The following is a 21907-nucleotide window of genomic DNA, read 5'->3' on the forward strand; positions in this document are numbered from 1 at the left end:
TCTGAACAATTCTGGATCGCTCACGTCTGTATTGAGTTGAGCATCCTCAGCGTATGCTTAGGATCTGAGCTCCAAATGTGCAAGTAATATTCCAAAGATAGACGAATCTGAGCCATGAAAGGATTTGAAGCTGTTGCGGATTATATAGCTTTTTGATCTTGAAGAGAGCTCCAAAATTTGTGATGCTACCTTTGCTAAAGCGGCCACGTGATTATGCCAGGACATATTGCCCCCAACCTCAACACTCGACAAGGGAATTTGCGGTAATAGTAATATTTGATGTCCATACAAGACCAATTCCTGAGCTGCAATACCAGAAAACAGCTGGCAAAACAAGATATGTTGTTTTATTTTAGAATCAAAAACTTTAACCAAAATAAAACGTGGTTTATTACAAATGTGGTTTATCTGTATACAATCCAATCCTTAGAGACTGAAGTATTTCCACTGATACTTAAAGCTGTTTCATACAGCATCAAGGTTCCAATCAAATTGTTTCATGTGTATTGAAAAAAATTAAAAGTTTGTCCTATATCGTTCACATCTTCTGACACTTATGGTGGATACAACCGAAATATTAATAATGTTTTTTATGCTATTCAGATCACCAGAAATTTCTGCTTCCTGGACACACCCCTTTGGAATGTGACATTGATCATGCAAGAATTGTGAACAATCCAAAAAACAAAATTATGATTCCACATGACTGGTCTCAATTTATTCGGATACTGAAAGGCAAAATAAGAATTCTTAGCATTTTCCACATTACTAAAAAATAATATTTTAATGAAAAGAACTTCTGACACTAATGGCGATGAGGTAAGTCAAAAGACTTAATATAAAGTGGATGAGATTTACAAAAATATTGGAACAACAGCAATTTTAGACTGATCGAAAATAAAAGTGAATGTGAAATCATTGCCAACATCAAACGATTTAAATTCTGTTTTTACATCTGTCCCTCCAGCAATAAGTTTGTAAAAGCAACCATTTTATTAGAATATTCCTCATAGAAAAAATACCAAAAATAAAACTCACGTGACCAAAAACTTGAAGAGTCTGGATCTGGGGGTGACTAGTTTTCTTATTTTGACTTCAAAATAATAAAAACGTCAGGAAGAAATTCTTATTAATATAAAAATTACTGTACTGATTTTTTTTCTCACCAAGATATCCAAGAAAATGATTTTTCTAGATACCTAGTTGTTGTACTAAGCTCACGATATTATGTCGAAATACTTAACATTGTTTTTGGTACATTTTACATTGTAATTTTTTTTGTGGGGATACTTATAGATATCAAGTTTTTTACGGGACTGATTTTGATTCAGGTTATAATTCAAAAGCAAAGCAAATGTATTTAGATTAAGATCTGAGAGTTTTGAATTTTAGAGAAGACTTTGTATGTAACCTAATCACAGAACACACAGCCATGATGAAGTTGTGACTTAGAACAATTTTGTTCCGGCTTAATAGAGATGTATATATTTGAATCAGCCCTGACAGTGTCTTGGGCCACAAAATATTTCTGAGAACAAAATAAAAACAAATAAACAAAGACGAAATGTTTAGTGGACATATAACATATTAAACATGTACAATAAGTTACTGTTGGGTGATGTTTGGATTATAAATATTTAAAAACTTAACACAAATAAAGTATTTTAACAAGGACTGTATCACTGCGTGAATGCCATTATTTCAAAAATAATCACAGAAATGAAAAACCATAAACTAATACTAAGGTTTCAATTCAGCCATAGAGTTTTTCCAAAATCATTGTCGGGGCGTCCGCTTGGTACCTAGATATCTGTCTTAAGAGCGCGAATTTCTTCATTCTTCCTTTCGATGATTCCATATCATATAAAGTACATAAATTCAATAATAACGATTCATTTAAGGCATGGACTGGGTTGGAAGCTATTGCCGTTTCCAAAGCCTGAATAGCTTCTTTTAAATGTCCCCCATATAATAGACAAACACCCATATTATTTAAAATCTGGAAAAATAAAAACAGAAATTACACAATTATATAAAACGTGTGATGATACTTTTGCTTTTGTTGGTTTCAAATCTACTAAATGTTTATGAAATCCCCATAGAATAATATTTTTGTTTATTAATTTAAAATTACACTATTATTCAAGATATATAATATTGGAAAAAAATGTTTAAAAAACCCAGAAATATAGTATGAAATTTTTTAAACTATCAGTAAAATTTTAATAAAACCCTGTGGTAAATCATAAAAAATTCAACTGTTCTACTGGGTATTTTTTCCACTCTTTGATCATCTTTCTACTCAACTCCTCGACTATCTTCCTGCAATTCTATTAGCATAAAAATCGATCAGTAGCAAAACAAGACTGAGATGTACAATGCATCTACAAAAATGAAAATTTCCAATTTCTTAAATTGTCGATGAAAAATTTGTTTTTAATAAACCCTACATGAAATTTAAACATTTCCTGTTGTGAATTATTTATGCCACAATTTCATTAAAAATACAGAAAATGATAACAAAAATTATAAAAGTTACCAAAGAAAATTGTTAATGTTTTTTTATAAAACGTCGTACAGCCAGAACACTTCAAAATGATAAAAGTTGGACCCATTCTTTGAAAGCTCTTGAAAGCCAATTATCCCTTTTGACCCATAAACCACGCACCAACTAAAATTTCAGAGCAAAACAGGGGGGGCTATATGGGTTCACTTGAAAAGAAAACCATTTCTGATTGTTATCGGACATTTCATAAGAAAATTTAACAATTTATCTTACAGATTTTCTTGTTTTTCTTATTTTGTGAATTAAACTTAAAACTGTTCTAAGAATTGTTTTGATGAGAGAATTTGAGAATAATGTAGCACTTTTTATTTATTTAACTTCGTACTTGTACTAATTACAAGCTTTTACTTTTTTATAGTTTTGTTTTAATGAAATTTCAAGTTTTGATCAATAAAATTAATTGATTTTTTGTACTATGTAAAAGGTTAAGATTAACGAGTAAGACTGAATGTTTCAAATTGTTTAATTCCTATTTCTGTGATAATTTTCAGAGACCTTGTTACTTATAAGCCTGGAGGGAGATATTTAAAATAATAGTTTAAATATTTATTTATTTCACCATTAAATGAACCCTATTAATTCAAATTGTATATTAAGGAATAAATAAAACCTCAATTTCGATTAAATTATATTAGTAAAACAAACTAAAATCAAAACAACTATTTTTCAAAATTTGAAAAGTATTACTATGTTCATGAATTTGTTTTAATTTAAATGTCCTTGTAAAGATAGGGATAGTTTTGTAAAATATCAAACTTTCCAATTGCTCTATCATATAGAATTTGTAAATTGCGAGATTATACAGCTTCATCAGAAGAGGTGAAATATACTCAAAAGAGAAAGTGATGGTGTGGTAAGAAAAATTTGATTTTGTTAAATTTCCATTAATTCAAAGTGGATTTATGATAAAATCTCTGTCAAAACATTATTTTTGGGGGTGATATTCTGTCCGTATAGGATGGATAAAATATGGTGAATCACTTGTATTGCATTTACAACAGTGCTGAATACAATACAGTGCTGTAGGTTTTTCTTAACACAAAACTATAAAAAAATCCGTTTTTTTCTGGAAAAAATCCTCACAAGTATTTTCTTGCCATAAACATGGGTTTTTCCAAAATCCAAATGCTTACCATAACATTAGATGGTTCTAGAACACTTGCTTCTTGAAAACATAAATATGCCTCATCAAAAGCACTTTGTGCTATAGAAAGTAGACCTTTATCAACCAATTCCCTAATGCCTTTATGCCCACCTTTTATTTCAGCAGCTTCTTTGAAACATACTTCTGCACCAGGTATGTTACCCATTTGTAAATGTAATCTACCCAATGCAGAAAGTAAAGCAGGTCTAGGAGCTCCATCTCTATAAAGTATTAAAGAATTAAAGTTACTATTATGTGTCTTCTATGCTCTATTCATAAATCAAGCAAACTTCAATCAGCATTTATTAAAATGTATACCTTTCACAAAGTTGACCCAATAAGTCCATTGCAAGTTCATATTCTTTAACTGCTAGAGAACTATTTATAATTGAGTGCATTACTCTGACCTCCCTACCGTTCCACAGCCTCAGAGAATCCCTTTTATCACTATCTGTTAGCTCCATTGGATTTCCATCTTCACAATGACCACGTTTCAAGTTGGAAATGATTTGCCTAACTGTTGCCAAAACTTTGAACAACCTTGTTATTGATTCTTTAGCTTTTCCACAATGCATAGGCAATTCTGCAAGTAGCAAACGAAAAGAAAAAGAAGCCATCGAACCTAGTCTTCCACCATACATTTCAGGATAAAACTACAAAAACCAAATCAATAGAATAACATAAAATATTTGAATTACGATCTCACTTGAAAATACATATCTGGCTTATCTACATTTCCAAAGGGCTCAGCTTCAGCACTAGCAATATTAAAAGCCTTAGTTTTAACCAATAATGCAATTCTTGTAAACCACAGCTGCAAAGAATGGGGAGAATGCTTACTGGGTTGACCTGCTCGGCCCCGACCTTGTCCATATATAGTCAAAAGCCTCGAAGTCAAATTAATTGCAGCTCTGTATGCCCCTGCTTGTACTAACTCTCTTAAACCTCTTTCATCTTGAGTTACATCATTAGCACTTAAAACTCTTCTTTGTGCAGCCTCTGCTTCTCCAAGACACATTGAGACAGCCTGACCTACAGCATCTTCCTATAATCAATTTCAATAATTGCTATATTAGATTATTATTTCGGTTGCCAACTTACTAATTCTTCTTCAAGAAGAACTCCAGGCATAGTAAGCATTTCTCTTTGAGGAAAATATGTTCCAGGTGAAGCAGTAGCTGCTGCTATTAAACATTGTCTAGTATTTTCTGAAGGTATCCAAGCATCCCGTCTTCTATCAGTTTCATTACCTACCACAAGTCGTGAGCTACTGTAAGTTTCTTCAGTAGAAGGTAGGCCTAAATCTGAAATAACTTTATTATGAGTAATATGATTACTACTACCAATTAAATCAAAAAAAGCTTCAGTTGGATCCTTTGATTGCGAAGGCGTTTCTGAAAATATCCTACAAACTTCTGGTTCATTTTTATTACTTTTCTTATTGTCTTCCACATTTGAATGAGTACTAATTTGACTCTTGGCTTCAATGAGCTCCTGGGAAAAATCGATTTGGTCCTCTTTATTTCCAGTTGCACCGAAGTATTGACTTAGTGAGGGAACAGTATCTTGAGACATTTTTTTAAATATCATAAATTAATGTTTGATAATAACATTCCTCTCAACAATTGATATTCAATTTAATACCATAGAACATGTTTTGTGGTCAACTCTTCGAAGAACACTTTTGATAACTGTCACTTGTCAGTGTTTAAAATAGTACGTTACTTGTGTAAAGTGAGAATATTCTGTGTATGTTATTTTTGGAGAATAATATTAATATATCAAATATAACAAAATTTTTGTTTTAAAATAAAATTTCTAATGTTTTGTTGACAATCAAACTGTCAAAATTTCATCTTTACTTTTAAGTTCATGACCTTAAAACATAGAGTAGACTACTTTATGTTCTAAGTGTACATGCCAAAGTTATGAGTAATATCCTTGGTATTAGACAAGATTTTGCAAGTTTGTCTTGTGTCATTTTTTGACATATATCATATCAAATTTATAGGTTAAGAAGGGAAGGTGGTGTCATATATTTGAGTTTTCAGAACTACAAAACAAAGTGAACAGTGCAAAAATATTTCAAGTTTTATCCGTGTTTAAATATTAAGTTTGGTCCTAGTGATAGTCAACTCAGTTTTACTAATAGATAGAACGATTTAATAATTTATCATTGGAATACTTATACATCCTCCTGTTGTATGAATGTCAATTTTTATTTTAAGAATAAGGATACTGATAGTTTCTATGAATTTGATAGGTAAGAATAATTTTATCTTAAAAATTATAGATTAGATGCAGTATCAAAGTTTCTTAATATTACCTTTTTAGGAAACTGTCAATACTGCTATTTTGCTTAGGTTGAAAGGTAAGTATAATTTTTTCCCTTTTCCCGTATATTTTAAATAAAAAAAGCAACAAGTAAAAATTGAAGGTAGTAGATATAAGTAGGTATAAATTATGCAACATAGGGGCAACTATAAGTACATACTCTTATCTGGATATCAATAAGATCAAATTTTAAACAATTATTAATGCAATCAAATTATCATTCATTTTCATTTCTCAGATATTCATATAATCACATGAATGTTTTTACAGTGGGTTGCTGATTGTTCATTATCTTTTAATCTTGCTCATAAAATAATTTTTTTAAATTTATATAAATGTTTCTTATAGATAACTATTGAAACAGAATTGCATGGCATGAAATGTAAATAAACTTTTGAAACGGTATTTTTATATAGAAAGTGTTGTACAAAACAAAATGTTGAATATTCATTAGTGATATCAAAATAATATTAGGTTAGTGGTTAATAACCAATTCAGACCAGTGTATGTATATTATTATATATATATATATATATATATATATATATATATATATATATATATATATATATATATATATATATATATAATTTCTTCAATTTCTTAGACCTTTTGATATATTAATGCATCTAAATGTTCTTGATTTTATGCCTTTTTATTTTTGTATTAGGATTTTACAAAAAGAGTAAGTACAGTAGAACATTGATTATTTGAACTAATGTTGTCAGAGGGGGTTGGGATAATGGAAATTATTATTTATTTTTTTTTATATAAAAAGGAAAAGGATGATATAAAACAACAACTTGTGTGTTTCACATCAAACAACTGCTCCAACTAAATAGGCGCGAAATCTGACTAGTGACTGAACTTCTAACCAGGCACTGCCATCTAAGGCGCCACCTCCATACCATGAGCATCTCGGACGATCTGGAATGCAGTTGGTGCATGCAGGAGGACCAAAATCTGTGAGTACCCTGCATTCAAACAACTGCTGTTTAATCACTTGGGCAAACCTCACAGCTTGTCTAATGACCAAGCCAAAGTGTCTGATTGGTCTCTCAAAAGGCATTGGCATTTGGTAAAGTCAAGTGGGGCACGACGGAAGGCCTATGTGCTCAACAGTTCCTTGACTGCCATGTAACTATGAACTTTGAAGAAATACTTATCAACCAGATACAAATCTGTGAGGAATCAGTTTATTCAAAATAAAAACCAGTTCTGATTATCGACGCTCTACTGTACATACATTTTGGACAGGGAATGAAACAATTTTGAATGTAGTGATTTATAATTTGAATAATTTTAGATAGTTAACCACTATTTACATAAACTATTAGCTTCATAAATTTGTCCTTTAAGACCCAAGTAATATTGAACTACAAGCATATGGTCTTGATGTCTTTGATTGTTGGGTAAATATTTAATGTAAAATTAACCTAGTCGTAGATTCAACAAAACCAATTTAAGTTGTAACCACTCTGAAATGTTCACTTAGCAAGAATTACGATATATGCAGATTTTTTGAAAGAAATGACATCTTAACTCATTATATGAAATTTGTAAAACAAAACTTACTATGAAGATGACAATATCAATCTAAATTTTTCAGTAAAGTAGTTTTCTCACTTTTTATTGGTTATAAAATTTCATACTGCCATAATGTTGCATCAGTTATAGATAAATACAAAGTCCATTCATTCTTCTTTTGATTTGTATGCAATGCCAATATAGGGAGAAAATAATTTCAAGTAATTTGGAGAGATTTGAGGTCGGATTTCTTCAAACAAACTTAACTTAAATTAATTATTATTAACAGTGACTGTTGTTGGTACATCCAGGTACATATCAATATTTAAATTTCCAGGTAGAATGTGATAACCTATTAATTTGTTAACGAAAGTTGCTGTCTAAACTTTACAAGAAATGAAAGCCTTCAGTCCCACTTTTTTAAATGTATCTTGCTGGCTAATTATTAATAATGAATAATTTTATCAATACTTTATACCAGTATTGGTTATTACTTCATAATTTTCAAATTAAAATATTCCAAAAACGGTACACAGTATCAAGTTTTACCAAGAGTATCTTTTTGGTGTTAAAATTAAATGATGTTTAAGTTGACTTGACATTTTGGTTAAGAAATCTAATATTGAAAAAGTTATGTTCAATACTACTTGGTAGGAAGTCAGACATAAAAACAAATTCATTAGATGTATTAGCTTCCAAAATATATTCGTATTAAATTTCAATACAGTGTTGCCAGTAGTTGCTGCAAAATCGTGAATAATGTGCATAATTTTTTTTTCTTCTTGAATATGGATGGGGTTACAAAATTTTTTTACTGAGCAAACCCCAAATATTTTTCAGTTTTCTACCTATCATAGAGACGGGATCACCTTTTTTTGAAACATCCTGTATATTGGATAATAAGTTATACAAATCTAAAATATTTTGATTTTTGGGGACTCATATTGTTTGTTTGCAACTTTCATTTATCTAATATCAAGTGTTTTATTTCATCATCAACAAAATTTCAATTATGAAAGTAACATTCAGTTAAAATTACAATGTCTTGATATTGATAACTATTGTGTGATTTTAACTTATAGATAAGATTAAGATTATTTATTTACTATATCTCAAATTCATTAAATGTTTATCAAATATCTAAAATCCATGTAGCTTAAATAATCTCACTAGATGTTTATCTCATTTTATTTCATTATTGCCACCTCACAATCAGAAATCTCCTTAGAAAAGTTCATTTTATTCAAATAGTTGGAATTTCTGGAACCGTTGGTGATTTTCATACTGAACACACTGTTTACACTACACGATTACTCTGTTTGATGCGCGTTTCGATAATCAAGTTATCGTCTTCAGAGATTGAGTTTACCTTAAGTGTAAATACTACAGAAATTGACTAATAACAGAAATATATGGAAAGACAAATAAGTCTTATGAAAAATTTACTAAAAATTTGCCATTTTGACATTGAAAATTTTCCTCCCCACATAACTAGCTGCCTTAAGACTTCTCCTGACTGTCCAGCTACTTACAGCCACTCCTCGCGTTTCTCTGAACAACTCCACTGTCTGCCGAGCGTTTCGATAACCAAGTTATCATCTTCAGAGACTGAGTTTACCTTTAGAGGTCGAAGAGTGATCCAAATTAGAATTGCTGCTGTTAGAATTAGAATTTGAAAGCATAATGTTGTCATTGCTAACCAAATTAAGATTTTGTCTAACCTTTGCAGTGTAAATGCTACAGAAATTGACTAATAAAAGATTGCAGTTTGTTCTTCCGGAGCCGCGTCTTCGATGAAAGTTACCAGACTGGAAAAACTTTTATTTTTTGTTATTGTTTGAATTGAAATTCTATCGATTTTTATGTATTCAGAGTGAGTTTTATTTATGGAACATCTCAATACTGCCGGTATTATGGTGGTACTCTCTCGCGTTTGACCGTTACGAGAGGGAGCTGCGCGGGTGGTGGAGATGAGTAGCTCGGTTCCCGGAAATTTAGTCGCGAAGAATAACTTCACCGGAGCGCAACGTACACTCTGTATTAAGACGAGATTTTATTGGAATATTTTGTTCTCCGACGAAGCCCATTTTCACTTAAATGGGCATTTCAATAGACAGAATTGCCGTTACTGGGCTACAGAGAACCCACTTGCAAAACATCAAAAGCCTGCATTCGCCGAAAGTAATCGTTTGAACGCCCATATCATCTTTCAAAATCAACAGGGGCAATCTGTCATTGTAAATTCTGAACGATACATAGCCATGTTAAGGGATTTTTTCTTTCCAATTTGAAGCCTATAATCCTACTACATGGTTTCAACAAGATGGCGCGACATTTCAAACTTCTAATGCCTATTTGGCGGTCGTAAAACAGATGTTTGTTGGAAAATTGGGAAACTCGCTGAGGTAACATTGCATAGTCGCCTAGAAGTGAGGATCTAACACGACCGGATTTTTTTATGTGGGGATACCTGAAAAGTAGAGTCTACTCCAATAACCCAGCCACGCTTAATCAAATGAGGACAACATCCGAGAAGATTTATCAGCTATTCCCCGCGCAATGTGCCAGCGAGTTTTTACCAATTTGATATCTAGATGTGAGGAATGGTGCACACATTTTTAAAAAATGAATTTCCCAGATGTATATTTCAAATGAAATAAAAGATTGTATGTAGATTATATTCAGTTTTTTTATTATTATTTTTTTAATTCGCAAAACTTTCTGGCTCACCCTGTAGGTTTTCTGCGCCATTATTTGGATAAATATTTTGCCGCACCAGTTTCGTTAATTTTTTTACTAACTTAGTGACACCAGACCTTGTTACGAGATTTGTATTAGCACATAAATTTTTAAAAAATGTTCAAATTAAACGAGTTTATTCAATGGTAGTCATCTATGTGCAATATTTATTGTAACTTTGGTGGAGATACTGTAAATGCAGCTTCTTCTTCTTCTCATGCAATCTTCTCATTGAAGGTTGGACGACCATGGTTTTAAATGCGTCTCTATCCCTCGCAACATGAAACAATTCTCCCCGTGCTGAGATTTTTCCATTATCTTTCCTACTACTCGGCCGATGACTTTTTTTCCACTTCTCTACTCTGCATTATGTCCTGTAGCTGTAGGTATTTGTCGTTGCGTAAGATGTGTCCTTTGTAAGTTGTTTTTCTTATCTTAATAATTTTTAACAACTTTATTTTGCGACCAATGCGTCTTAGTATTTCATCGTTGGTGATACTGTCAGTCAACCTCAAGTTTTTTCATCATTTGAGCTTCCAAGGTCCAAGTTTCCACTTCGTAATTGCTAAAATAAGGGTGGATAAACCCTTCGTTGGTCCAGAAGCCCTCTGTTAAATCAGCTACGAGACAAGAGAGCAAAGATTAGAAAAAAATCAATTATTGGAACGTTCTACAGGGAAATTTTCCGCTCCAATGGACTCTAGAGTAAGCAGAGGGTGTAGATTCTGTTATGTCGAGGACGCAACCCCTATACACATTTTCTCGAAGTGTGAGAGAGTACGGCACTCTAGAGCCTTACGTTTGGGAGCGTTTGAAATAGAAGATGAAGATTTGGGGCTATTTCACATTTCGTTTTTTTTTGAACGAAGTAGAATTCATTGATCAGCTGTAAACACTGAACATCTCCAGCTCCACGACAAGAAAAAAGGACACATAATAATTAATAATCCTCAATAGCTTTCTTTTGCGATTAATGTGTCTTAGTAAGGGGTGTTCCAATAAGGAATTGACAACTTTTTTTTTTAAATAAAATGAAAACTATTTGAGATATTTCAAAAACTTCATTATCGGTTTGAAGTACATTCAAAACATTTATGAATGGAACTCGACTTTGCTCATATGGCCACCGCGGGCACGTTTGCAGCGGTTGATTCGTTGGACTCAATTTTCCATGACTCGGCCACACATTTCGGCCGAAACGGCTGCTATTTCGCGTTCAATGTTGGCTTTGAGCTTTTCCAACGTCGTCGGCTTATTAGCATAGACCAATGACTTGACGTAGCCCCAAAGAAAAAATTCTAGAGGCGTTAAATCGCACGAACGAGGTGGCCAATTTCATGAGATAACACGTTGGGGATTCTGTCAGTCCAGATAGATGCGTCTATAGAGCCACATCTCTTAATTTCATCTGAGCTTTCAAGGACCAAGTTTCCACTCCGTATAGCAGTACTGGCCAAAATTGCTAAAATAAGTTTGGATAAACCCTTCGTTGGACCAGAAGCCTTCTGTTAAATCAGCTACGAGACATTAGAAAAAGAGGTGGATGAGAAAAAAATCAATTATTGGAACGTTCTACAAGAAAATTTATCGCCCCAATGGGCTCTAGAGTAAGCAGAGGGTGTAGATTTTGTTACGTCATATACATATGTTCTCGAAGTGTGAGAGAGTACTGTACTCTAGAGCAAATGCGTCTTGGTGTTTATGTCAGTCCAGGGTATCTTCAGGATGCGTCTATAGAGCCACATCTCATTTGAGCTTTCAAGGTCCAAGTTTCCATTCCGTACAGCAGTACTGACAACCCATAACATTCCATGAATCCTTGACAAATGCCATATCAATTCTGATCTTGACTTCTTCGCCTGGATCTATTTGAGCGTTTATGACTGAAACAAGATAGTTGTGTTTTATTTTCTCCGAAATTTTACATGAAAAATAATTAAAAATACAAAATATAAAGGGAAAAAGGCCGTTTCACAAGACCCCAAGCCGTTTTCAAGTTAATTGAGGTGTTTCCATACATAAAACTCATATTTATATTATTATTATAGTTATATTTTTTTTTATTTCCAGCTATCCGGCCTCGCATCGTTTTGCTGCTAGTTGCGACTTATATGTAATGGTTTTCCCAGTGGTTTTCCAGATCTATACGAAAAACCAACATTAATATATCTGTGATAATTTAAAATGTGATTGGGAGCTTCTCAAAAGAATTCACGTTATACTTACACGAGTATTTAATTAAATGGTCTCATCAAATTAACAATTAACGACGGTCTCAAAATGGATAAAGGAGATCACAAACAGAAAAATTCCAAACGTCACACGGACGCGCACGTGAACCGCCATAATATAAACGTAAATTCCAGCTCGGGAGTTTTGATGGTCGGACCCAATTATCGAGTCGGTAAGAAGATCGGCTGTGGTAATTTTGGTGAATTGAGGTTAGGTAAAAATTTATATAATAACGAACATGTCGCCATTAAAATGGAACCGATGAAGTCGAAAGCGCCGCAACTTCATTTAGAATATAGATTTTATAAACTATTAGGTATTCACGAAGGTATACCAGATGTTTATTATTTCGGACCTTGCGGTAAATATAACGCTCTAGTTATGGAACTACTCGGACCTAGTTTGGAAGACTTGTTTGACATGTGTGATCGAAAGTTTTCTTTAAAGACTGTGCTCATGATCGCAATTCAGTTGCTACATCGTATAGAATACGTTCATTCTAGACATCTTATTTATAGAGATATAAAACCGGAAAACTTCCTTATCGGAAGAAGTAGTACTAAAAAAGAAAAAATCATCCACATTATAGATTTTGGTTTAGCCAAGGAATATATCGAACACGAAACGAATAAACACATACCATACAGAGAGCACAAGTCTCTAACAGGTACCGCTAGATACATGTCGATAAATACTCATTTAGGTAAAGAGCAATCGAGACGAGACGATCTTGAAGCGTTGGGACATATGTTTATGTACTTTTTAAGAGGCTCATTACCTTGGCAAGGTTTAAAAGCGGACACTTTGAAAGAAAGGTATCAAAAAATAGGAGATACGAAACGTGCCACTCCGATTTTTCTCCTGTGCGAAGGCCATCCCGAAGAAATGAGAATATATCTGGATTACGTGAGGAAATTAGACTTTTTCGAAACTCCCGATTATGAATATCTAAGGGAACTATTCGTTTCTTTATTTAATAAAAAAGGTTACGTCGACGATGGAGAATTCGATTGGTCGGGGAAAATAATGAGCACCCCGATAGGTACACTCCAAAGTAATAATAGTAATAACCAAAAAGTGGTCGTGTCGCCTAACAGAGATAGGCAAGTTCAACACAAGACAAATAAAACTGGTTGGCCGGAAACTTCGAAACAAAGCAATTTAACGAAACTAGCACCGGTAGACTGTCACGGATCGGTCCAGGTTGTGAGCTCCACCAACGGAGAATTGAACACTGATGATCCGACTGCAGGTCACAGCAACGCACCCATCACGCAAGCGCACGAAGTCGAAACCGTAGACGAAACAAAATGTTGTGGATTCTTCAAACGGAAGAAGAAAAAAGTCGTTCGATCCAAATGACTACAGTACAGTGAAACAGATCAGCAGCTAGTACTATTGTCGTCTAGGCGTAGCAACGCTACGTTGAACTGAGATTCTCGTATGAACGACCAACGTCAAATTGTTAATTAAAATATTTATAGTAGATAAGAATAGTCCTGATTAAACTTAAGATTAAGTCCTATCATATCTCCGTGAGGTTTTGTTTGGGGGCCTTACTCGCGCCAACATAAAAAAAAACGATCTATTTAGTATTTTTTTTTTTTTGTAATTTTCCGTATCAACGCTTAACCCTTAATTTGGCAACGATCTAATTTATTGATTAAACAAAATTTTTTGTTTAAATTGTTCTTTAAGGTCTAAATAAACTAATTGGGTTCATTTTTTGATGAGATATGCAATATGTATCTTGCCAAATAAGCTGGTTTAAGGTTGGCGGCAGAAGTAATGGAAACAACAATCGACTGGTCCATCATTGTCTCATCCTTTGACACTTCTGGAGCTTGTGATGCATCCTCTGCATCAAAACGTTCTTCAACGTATATATCTAAAACTTTTCTCGCTGCCTGAAGTAATACATCTTCATTCTCCCATTCTCCCTCATCTCCAGAGTCCGCCTTTGGCTTGGAAAGTGGAAAGAATCATAAGTAATGTTCAAACCATTAGCCGAATTGGCATCCTACAGGATACAGATGGTAAAACGTAATTTTCTAGGTCAATATCAATTGAATTGATTCAGTTTTTGTTCAAACAGATGTTTACATGTCAATACAGTGGTCGAGGAATACTTCCGATCTTTTCTTCAATATTGTTTCTTAAATCTGTCAAATTTCGTGGTTTATTCTCGTAGACCTCGCTCTTAAGATAACTCCACAATAAAAAATCGGGTGGGGTCAAGTCAGGGCTCCGAGGTGGCCATTTAATATCACCTCTTCGTGAAATCATCTTTTCTGGGAACATTTCGTGCAATGCAGCTAATGTTAGTGGTGTGCAATGTGGCCCCATCCTGTTTTAAAGATTAATTTGTTGCAGTTGCAGAAGTTACAGTAATTTCTATCTTCATACAAGTAAGGCCCAGGACTTTTGGGCTATACAACGGGTGTTTTTGTAAAGTCTGTGGATTCTTTTCTTACTAAAAAATGAAAATGTGCCTCCTCATCACTGAAGAACACGTTAAACATTGCATTCACAAATTTCAATCTTATAACGTAATCATTTTTATGTTGCACAATCCCAATTTTATAGACGTTTAGGTGTAAATCAGATTATGAGGTGAATTGTCGGATAATCCCACGCTTTCTGACGGTGAATCGAGGCTGCAGAATCTGCTACTGACTGAATGTTTCCGGGCGGTCTTGCATTTCTTGGACGGCAGTGATAAATTTCCTCAATAGTGTTTCCAGTATTATTGGACGTCTAGATCCAAGCTAAAATTGTTGCATGTTGCATTGTCCGCAATGTTGAACCGTCGAACTCGAATAAGTGTACCCGTGTACGGCGTGATCGCAACTAAAATATTTAAGGAACGCGCTAGTAAACTACCCCCGACGCGCCTGCTTCCCATTCACTCTTGAAATAGTTGGATCGTCTTGAGACACCCTGACAAAGTATACTAATTGATTTAAGAAAAACCCCAGAGGTCCATCGAAGTAAAAAAAAAACTTCAAAATTTCAGTCTGTGACAGAGATAGAAGAAAATAAAAAATACCACGTTGTATACCCGATTCGAACATCTTTTGGGTCTGTTGTTGTTCCATTTTGAGAATTCTTTCAACTCAAATAGAGCAGATACGATCGTTGTCATGTAGTGAACGTGCGCCAACTCGTGATCGTGGTTGTCATGAAGATTAGACAACTCGTGACGTTAAATTATGTACGTTGTTGAAAGTTTATTAGACAAAAGGCAAAAGATCAATGGATTATAATGTTCATTGTAAACGCCATGTATAGTGAACAACTGAAAAAAGTATTTTGGATGGTATTTAAAAGTGCCGTCCAAATTTTATTAGATGAATCATTGTCCAATCAAAAATATACTCCTCGATCAGTTTTTAAAGATTATTTATAAAATTATGAATTTAGGTTAGGTAACCTAACCTAGACTAAATGATTTAAAATTTCTTGGATTTTTCAACTTTACAAAGTGTGTTAGGTACTAAATTCCAGGTAATACTCGTCACGAATTTAATTATGTACTCGGACTACCTTTTCGTTTACCTGAGATATCCCCGTTGTGAGTTGGCGCATTCTTAAAAATCGTCACTCATACAAATAATTATAAAAATTACTAAATTGATTGTTTTTTTTTTGTTTCTTATGTTTTTGCACTTCTGTTTTTGATTTCTCCATATCACTGTATCGCGCTATTTCTATTAGATTAATGCATTTTTGTGAGTAAGGTAAATAGTGACAAAAACGTAAATAATTTAATAAATATCGCAGTATATGTAAATGTATGTTTAAAACATACTAAAAGGAATTTTTTGTATCATGTAATCATCGAATAACACTCTAAAATATGTTCATTTTCTGATACGGATTACGGACGGGACGACTAGCATTTTTGAAGCCAGTTGTCCTAATGGCAAAATGAGAGAATTAAAAAATTTTTGGCGCTCAGTTCATTGGAATATTTCAAAAAGTACAAGATGGTAAACGCTATTACACTCGAGTAGTTCGAGTGGTGTTTGCTGCGTGGAGATTCATCTTGAACTTCTATCTGTTGGAGTAATCGGGAATGACGTGCTCTTGGTAGCTGCTTCCACAATCTTGCACTTCTCCAAAGAAATTAGTACCGATAAATTGAAGTTCTGAGCGTCCGCAAGCAAAATCGATGTTCATGAACCACGTCTGTATGTCGAGTTGTTACTTAAGATTAAATATTCAGCGCGAATATTGGATACACCCTACAGCCAATTACAATATCTAAAAAGTTACTTTCCGAGAGCGTCAAGGCTGTCTGCGTATGGCCACGTGACTTACGCCAATTAAAAATGCACGCTGAGTGCAGCGCCAAAGCATCGTTCGTAGTTGAGCTGCATGAGACTAGCACACGAACTGCATGGTGCTTATGGTTAGCGTGCGATCTGCATGCTAGTCACGATGTGCGAGATGCATAAGTGTGTAACCCGCATTAGATATATTTAAATTCATCGCTAACAATGTTTATTAGCATTTTATTCTAATGCAACATCAATTTATTTCAAAATATCCGGATAATTACTCATTTAGTCAGGATATGGATGAAAAGTTGTAGGTACACATCCCAACGCCGGTTAGTGTTTACCTTTTATCAGTTTGTATACATTGGGGAGCTTTTTTTTCTGCCCCATCGTGAAATTTTGTTGAAAATAACCAAAAACAAAATTCCCGAAAGTTTGAGCCCTCGACCGAGATTTCCTGTGACACAATATAGGCTTAAAAACTTGATTTTTCCATGAAAAGCGCGTTTTTTCGCTTTAAACTCGTATACGACGAGGGCTACAAGAAAAAAATGTGGGGAACAATCTCAGTCTTAGGCACCAAGTCGCTAAAATCAATATTTTTTTTGTAGCTTCTGTCATTCACGAGATAAAAGCGAAAAAACGCGGATTTCATGGAATAATCAAGTCAAGTTGGACCCTTTTGTACAGCATTAAATTTTGAAATGCCAATGAGCTATAGAAATTGAAAAAAAAAAAAATCAGGAAAAAATTTACACTCCTCAGTCAAGAACTTACTATTGATATTAAGGGCCTAAACTTTTAGGGAACTTTTTTTGGGTATTTGTACACGTTAGGACTGAAAATAAAAAGCTAGTATACATGATTAATGTTGAAATCTAGATATTGCCAAAGCAGAAACCAAAGAACTCTCGGCCCTTAGTGAGATTTCAATTTTTTTATGTGTTAACATGTAGTAATATGGGCAATTTTTCAAAAAAGTTATACGAATTTTTCATTTTACAAATACGTAAATATTTACAATTTTTAATTCTTTTCTCCATCTAACAAGTTTCAGTTTTACTTTCTGCTACACTACCGGTCAAAAGTTTTTGCTCATCATATAGTTTGAGTGACACAACAACAAATACAAACATCGATTTTGATATTTATTTTTCAAAGAAGATGTATAGATATAATAAAATAACAGTCTCTAATTGTTAAACATATTTAAATTTTTGATTCATCGATGTAACCCCTTGTTCGATAAATAATCGTCGTCTATTCGTTTTTCAGAATATTCCAAAGATGGAAAATGAATATCGTACTTTACTTTTTAACTTCCCTGATTCAATCGGGAAATTTTGACGGACAAATTATTATTTTCAATACAATCTTCTTCCTCAATTCTTTCAAATACTCTTTCAATAACTTCGAGGAACACTTGGGATCCTTGTCATGCTGAAAGAAAAAATTTCTGACGATCAGGCGCTGCCTAACGTACTAAATTTTCCTTCTATTAGACTCTAAAACGTTAAAGTTTGATTCATCACTCCAAAAACCTCTTTTCCACTCTTTATACGTCCAGTTTTTATATTTTTTAGCCTACTGCAATCTTTTGATTCTGTCTTAAAAGACTTTATCCATTGCAACTACAATTTCCTTTTCAAGTACTCAAAGGCAGATCGCTGGATTAAGTTATCTCTTAGGTCTATCATGTATACTGATCAATACAATGTTTCTCTTCAGCGGTTGTGGTTTTCAGGGCCTCCCTGAACGTTTTCTAGTATAAAGCCTACTAACTAGGACTAAACTACAATCATAAACATCGAGAAATAATTCACAATTAAAGTATACTAAGTAAATCAGTTGGTACTTGCAAGTTTTAACTTATCGTACTCATTGATAAAATACGAGAGCCGTTTTTTTTTCAACCTCCGATAGCTCCGCGAGCATGCGCTGTAGGAGACTGCGATGCTCTCGCACTACACACTCCGCCGTTGTTGACATTCAGGCGCCAGTCGGCGTTGTGCTACAGCAACGCCATTATTGATGATCCCGCCAAGTGTGAATCGTTTTGTACAAGCTGGAGGTCATAGTGAAGCAGAAATCCATCAGAGAATAAGTTGTGTGTATGGGGAAAGCTGGATTATGGTGGGCAAAAGCTTTTCACCGATAGTGTATACCTAAATATAGTTACAAACACTTCTTTTAAAGATTTTCTAACTTGAAAAATTTGGTTTTAAAATATGCAACATCCTGTATATGAACTGACCATACGGTATCAAATCCTGGAAGTTATTTAAATAATTTTTATCTTTTTATGGTTGATTGCGTGTTTCTTCGACTGACGCATGTGTGTATTAATAAATTTATTAATTATTCACGTTTTTGTTAATTTTGTTATAATCTTAGTTTACAGGTTTTTTTTTCGACTACTGTTTTGATATTTCGTTGTACATAGTCTTTTATCAAAAATTACCTACCGTATGAAAGAAATGTTTAAAACCCAATAGATTTACAAATTCATTCAAGAGATAAAAGTTTGTGATCTGCATCTGGATGTTTGCAAAAATGTTTTTTTTTATTATTTAAAAAATAAATACATATTTATATACAAGTCTTTGATATATCATTTTTTTTACAAATTTTGTTACTTTGTTTTGCTTTATTAATCGTTTTATAGTGGACATTTAAACGTCAGTTTAAGCTACAAATACCGTTTACCGACAAACTTCGGTCTGGGGGTAGTTTAAACTTCAGTTTAACAGGATCCGAATTAACTTTTTCAAATTGTTCACATTTTTACAATATTATAAAGAATTTTGGTAAAATGATTGAAGATTTTATATTCGATAAACTCGACGATGATGATGAAGAAATTGTCGAGAAAAATTTTTTGAATTATTTGTAGTTCTAACGAAAACAAGACCGTTTTTGTTATTTTCATCATTAAATTCCCTTGCCAGCTCCTCCCAATTTACTTTTCCTTCCAAGTTAGCCTATCAGTCCATTCAAATTAGACGAAAAATCGGTGTTTCGGAGAAATTTTCCCAACAGCAACGAGACCAGTCAATTCCGATGTATTTTGAACGTCTGAAACCGAATTCTAGTTACCGCAGTTTCGAAAATGGGGGGCGGGCGGAGATATTGACATTTTACAGCAAAAATCGCTGTTTATTTTCCTATGTTGCGAGAAAACTATGCGTCCCAGCGAAAAATTTAATCTCCAGTTTTACCCTAGGCTGTAAAAAATTCGCCCTTGGTACCATGATTTTGGAAATTCTCTCCCCTAGGAACCATAAACGAAAACTTTCTAAATTTTTAGCCACAGGGCGATTTTTCTTTTGTAAATTTGATTGCTGTTAAAAGGACTTTACGGAAAGTTTCATCGGATTAACCCTATCATGCTCTGAGTGTTTGGAAACTAATCGAGTTGAAATAATTATTGATTTTATAAAAAAAATCGCACATGGCTATCTTTGTTTTCATTTGTACTATCAGAAAAATACTAATAACTAATTTGCACCCCTTAAAAAAAGTGAAAAAAATAATAAAAAAACGTGCTCTACGATAACGTATACTTCTGGTAGAATGCCAACCCTTTGATTAAATCGAGGAGTAGTTACATTTGAATTTATACAATCTAATAATGTCGAATTTTCTATTTGTACCCCTCTAGAAACCGAGAGATCCGATTTTTCAGGGCGGATCTGCTGCTCCAATGGTCGTACTTCCTGATTCTAGCAAAAAATTTTTAAAAATCACACATAATTCGCCATTTTTCATTTGTATAAATTATTGATTAATTTGTACCCTCTGTTAAAAGTAACGCGAGTTCAACAAAATTATAATAAGCCGTGTGACTAACTAAAAAACACATTTTTTTGATAAAAATCCATTTTATTCATCAATGTAATCTCGTTCAAGAGTAATACAACCAATCCAACGTTTCAATAACTTCTCAATGCCATGCTTGTAGAAGGATTTGTCTTTTGCCTCAAACTAGGCTTTAGTTTTGGCAGTTGCTTCTTCATTTGAGCTCAATTCCTTACCAGCGAGCATTTTTTTGAGATCAGTAAGAAGCCAGTAATCACTGGACGCCAAATCTGGATTATACGATTGCCATCGACTTGTGAATTGGTGAAACAGTGGTTTTATTCGTCGACATATGAGGCCGTGAAGCCATAACCTTCCCAGCTGACTGTTGTGCCTTTGGACGTGGTTCACCGGCTGCAGTCCACTCAAATGATGAATCCATGTTTCATCCATTATCACATATCGATCTGATCTGACTTATTACGTGTAAAAACTGCTCTGAATCATCAACACTTTGTTCTATTTGATCGATTGTGAGTAAACGCGTCACCCACTTTCAAAAAAGCTTCCTCATGGTCAAATGTTCAAGCATAATTATAAACATACCGCATTCTTATAACTTTACGGCATCAGCTATCTCACGCAATTTCAATTTAAGATGAGAAATAACCAATTTGTGGACTTTCTTGATGTTTTCTGGAGTACACACCTCAATTGGACGAACAGAACGTTCATCATCATCGATGTCTGTACGACATATAAACATAAAACTTTTGAAAACATTGCTGAGCTTGTACAGTATTTTTTTTTCATCAAGAAGCAGTTATTAATTAATACACAAATTTTTTTAATCAATTCTTTTAAAAATCACAAAACTAGCTTCACTTAAATGGCTGTCACTTTTTTCTGACTAATCGAAATATGAAATTTTAGTGTTTTAAAAGTTGGTACTTCATAAACGTCATTTGACAATGGCAGCGCCATCTGTGTGTCAGTCACACGACTTATTGATTTATGTTATAATCCTTATAGAAAAAAATTAGATTGTAATACAAAAACTCAAGAATAAACACAGAGTAGGCAACATTTTGCATTGCTGCTGATGTTTGTGAATACTTTCAGACAAATGGCGAAAATCAAATCTCGTTAGATCGCCCTGAATTTGATTTTTATAGTGGTGAACAATAATACAATCTGTAATATACTCGATGCTGGTTGGCTTTTTTATGTGTTTTTAGTGATTTTAGTTGGATTTTTTTTCTATTTAGACTTAAATTTCAAATA

At 33.5% G+C, this 21907-nt stretch overlaps 2 protein-coding genes across 3 annotated transcripts; one reads left to right on the top strand and one right to left on the bottom strand.

Annotated features, from left to right (window-relative positions):
• Positions 1-1272: 1272 nt before the first annotated feature.
• Positions 1273-5406, bottom strand: LOC130897523 (trafficking protein particle complex subunit 12). Its single transcript, XM_057806426.1, has 5 exons — positions 4812-5406; positions 4417-4755; positions 4029-4363; positions 3700-3931; positions 1273-1999 (listed from the first exon to the last, which is right to left on the bottom strand). The coding sequence occupies exons 1-5, from the start codon at positions 5298-5300 to the stop codon at positions 1754-1756; spliced, it is 1641 nt and encodes a 546-aa protein (XP_057662409.1). The 5' UTR covers positions 5301-5406; the 3' UTR covers positions 1273-1753.
• Positions 5407-5663: 257 nt separating this feature from the next.
• LOC130897130 (casein kinase I-like) lies at positions 5664-19424 on the top strand. 2 transcript variants are annotated; one of them, XM_057805758.1, is made up of 3 exons: positions 5664-5973; positions 6045-6081; positions 12381-19424. In XM_057805758.1, exon 3 carries the CDS (start codon positions 12591-12593, stop codon positions 13902-13904), a length of 1314 nt encoding a protein of 437 aa, XP_057661741.1. In that variant the 5' UTR covers positions 5664-5973; positions 6045-6081; positions 12381-12590; the 3' UTR covers positions 13905-19424. The 2 variants fall into 2 exon arrangements, with proteins under 2 accessions (XP_057661741.1, XP_057661742.1); XM_057805759.1 differs by lacking the exon at positions 6045-6081.
• Positions 19425-21907: the final 2483 nt, after the last annotated feature.

This window comes from Diorhabda carinulata, chromosome 8 (genome assembly GCF_026250575.1).
Source record: "Diorhabda carinulata isolate Delta chromosome 8, icDioCari1.1, whole genome shotgun sequence".
Taxonomy (NCBI): domain Eukaryota; kingdom Metazoa; phylum Arthropoda; class Insecta; order Coleoptera; family Chrysomelidae; genus Diorhabda; species Diorhabda carinulata.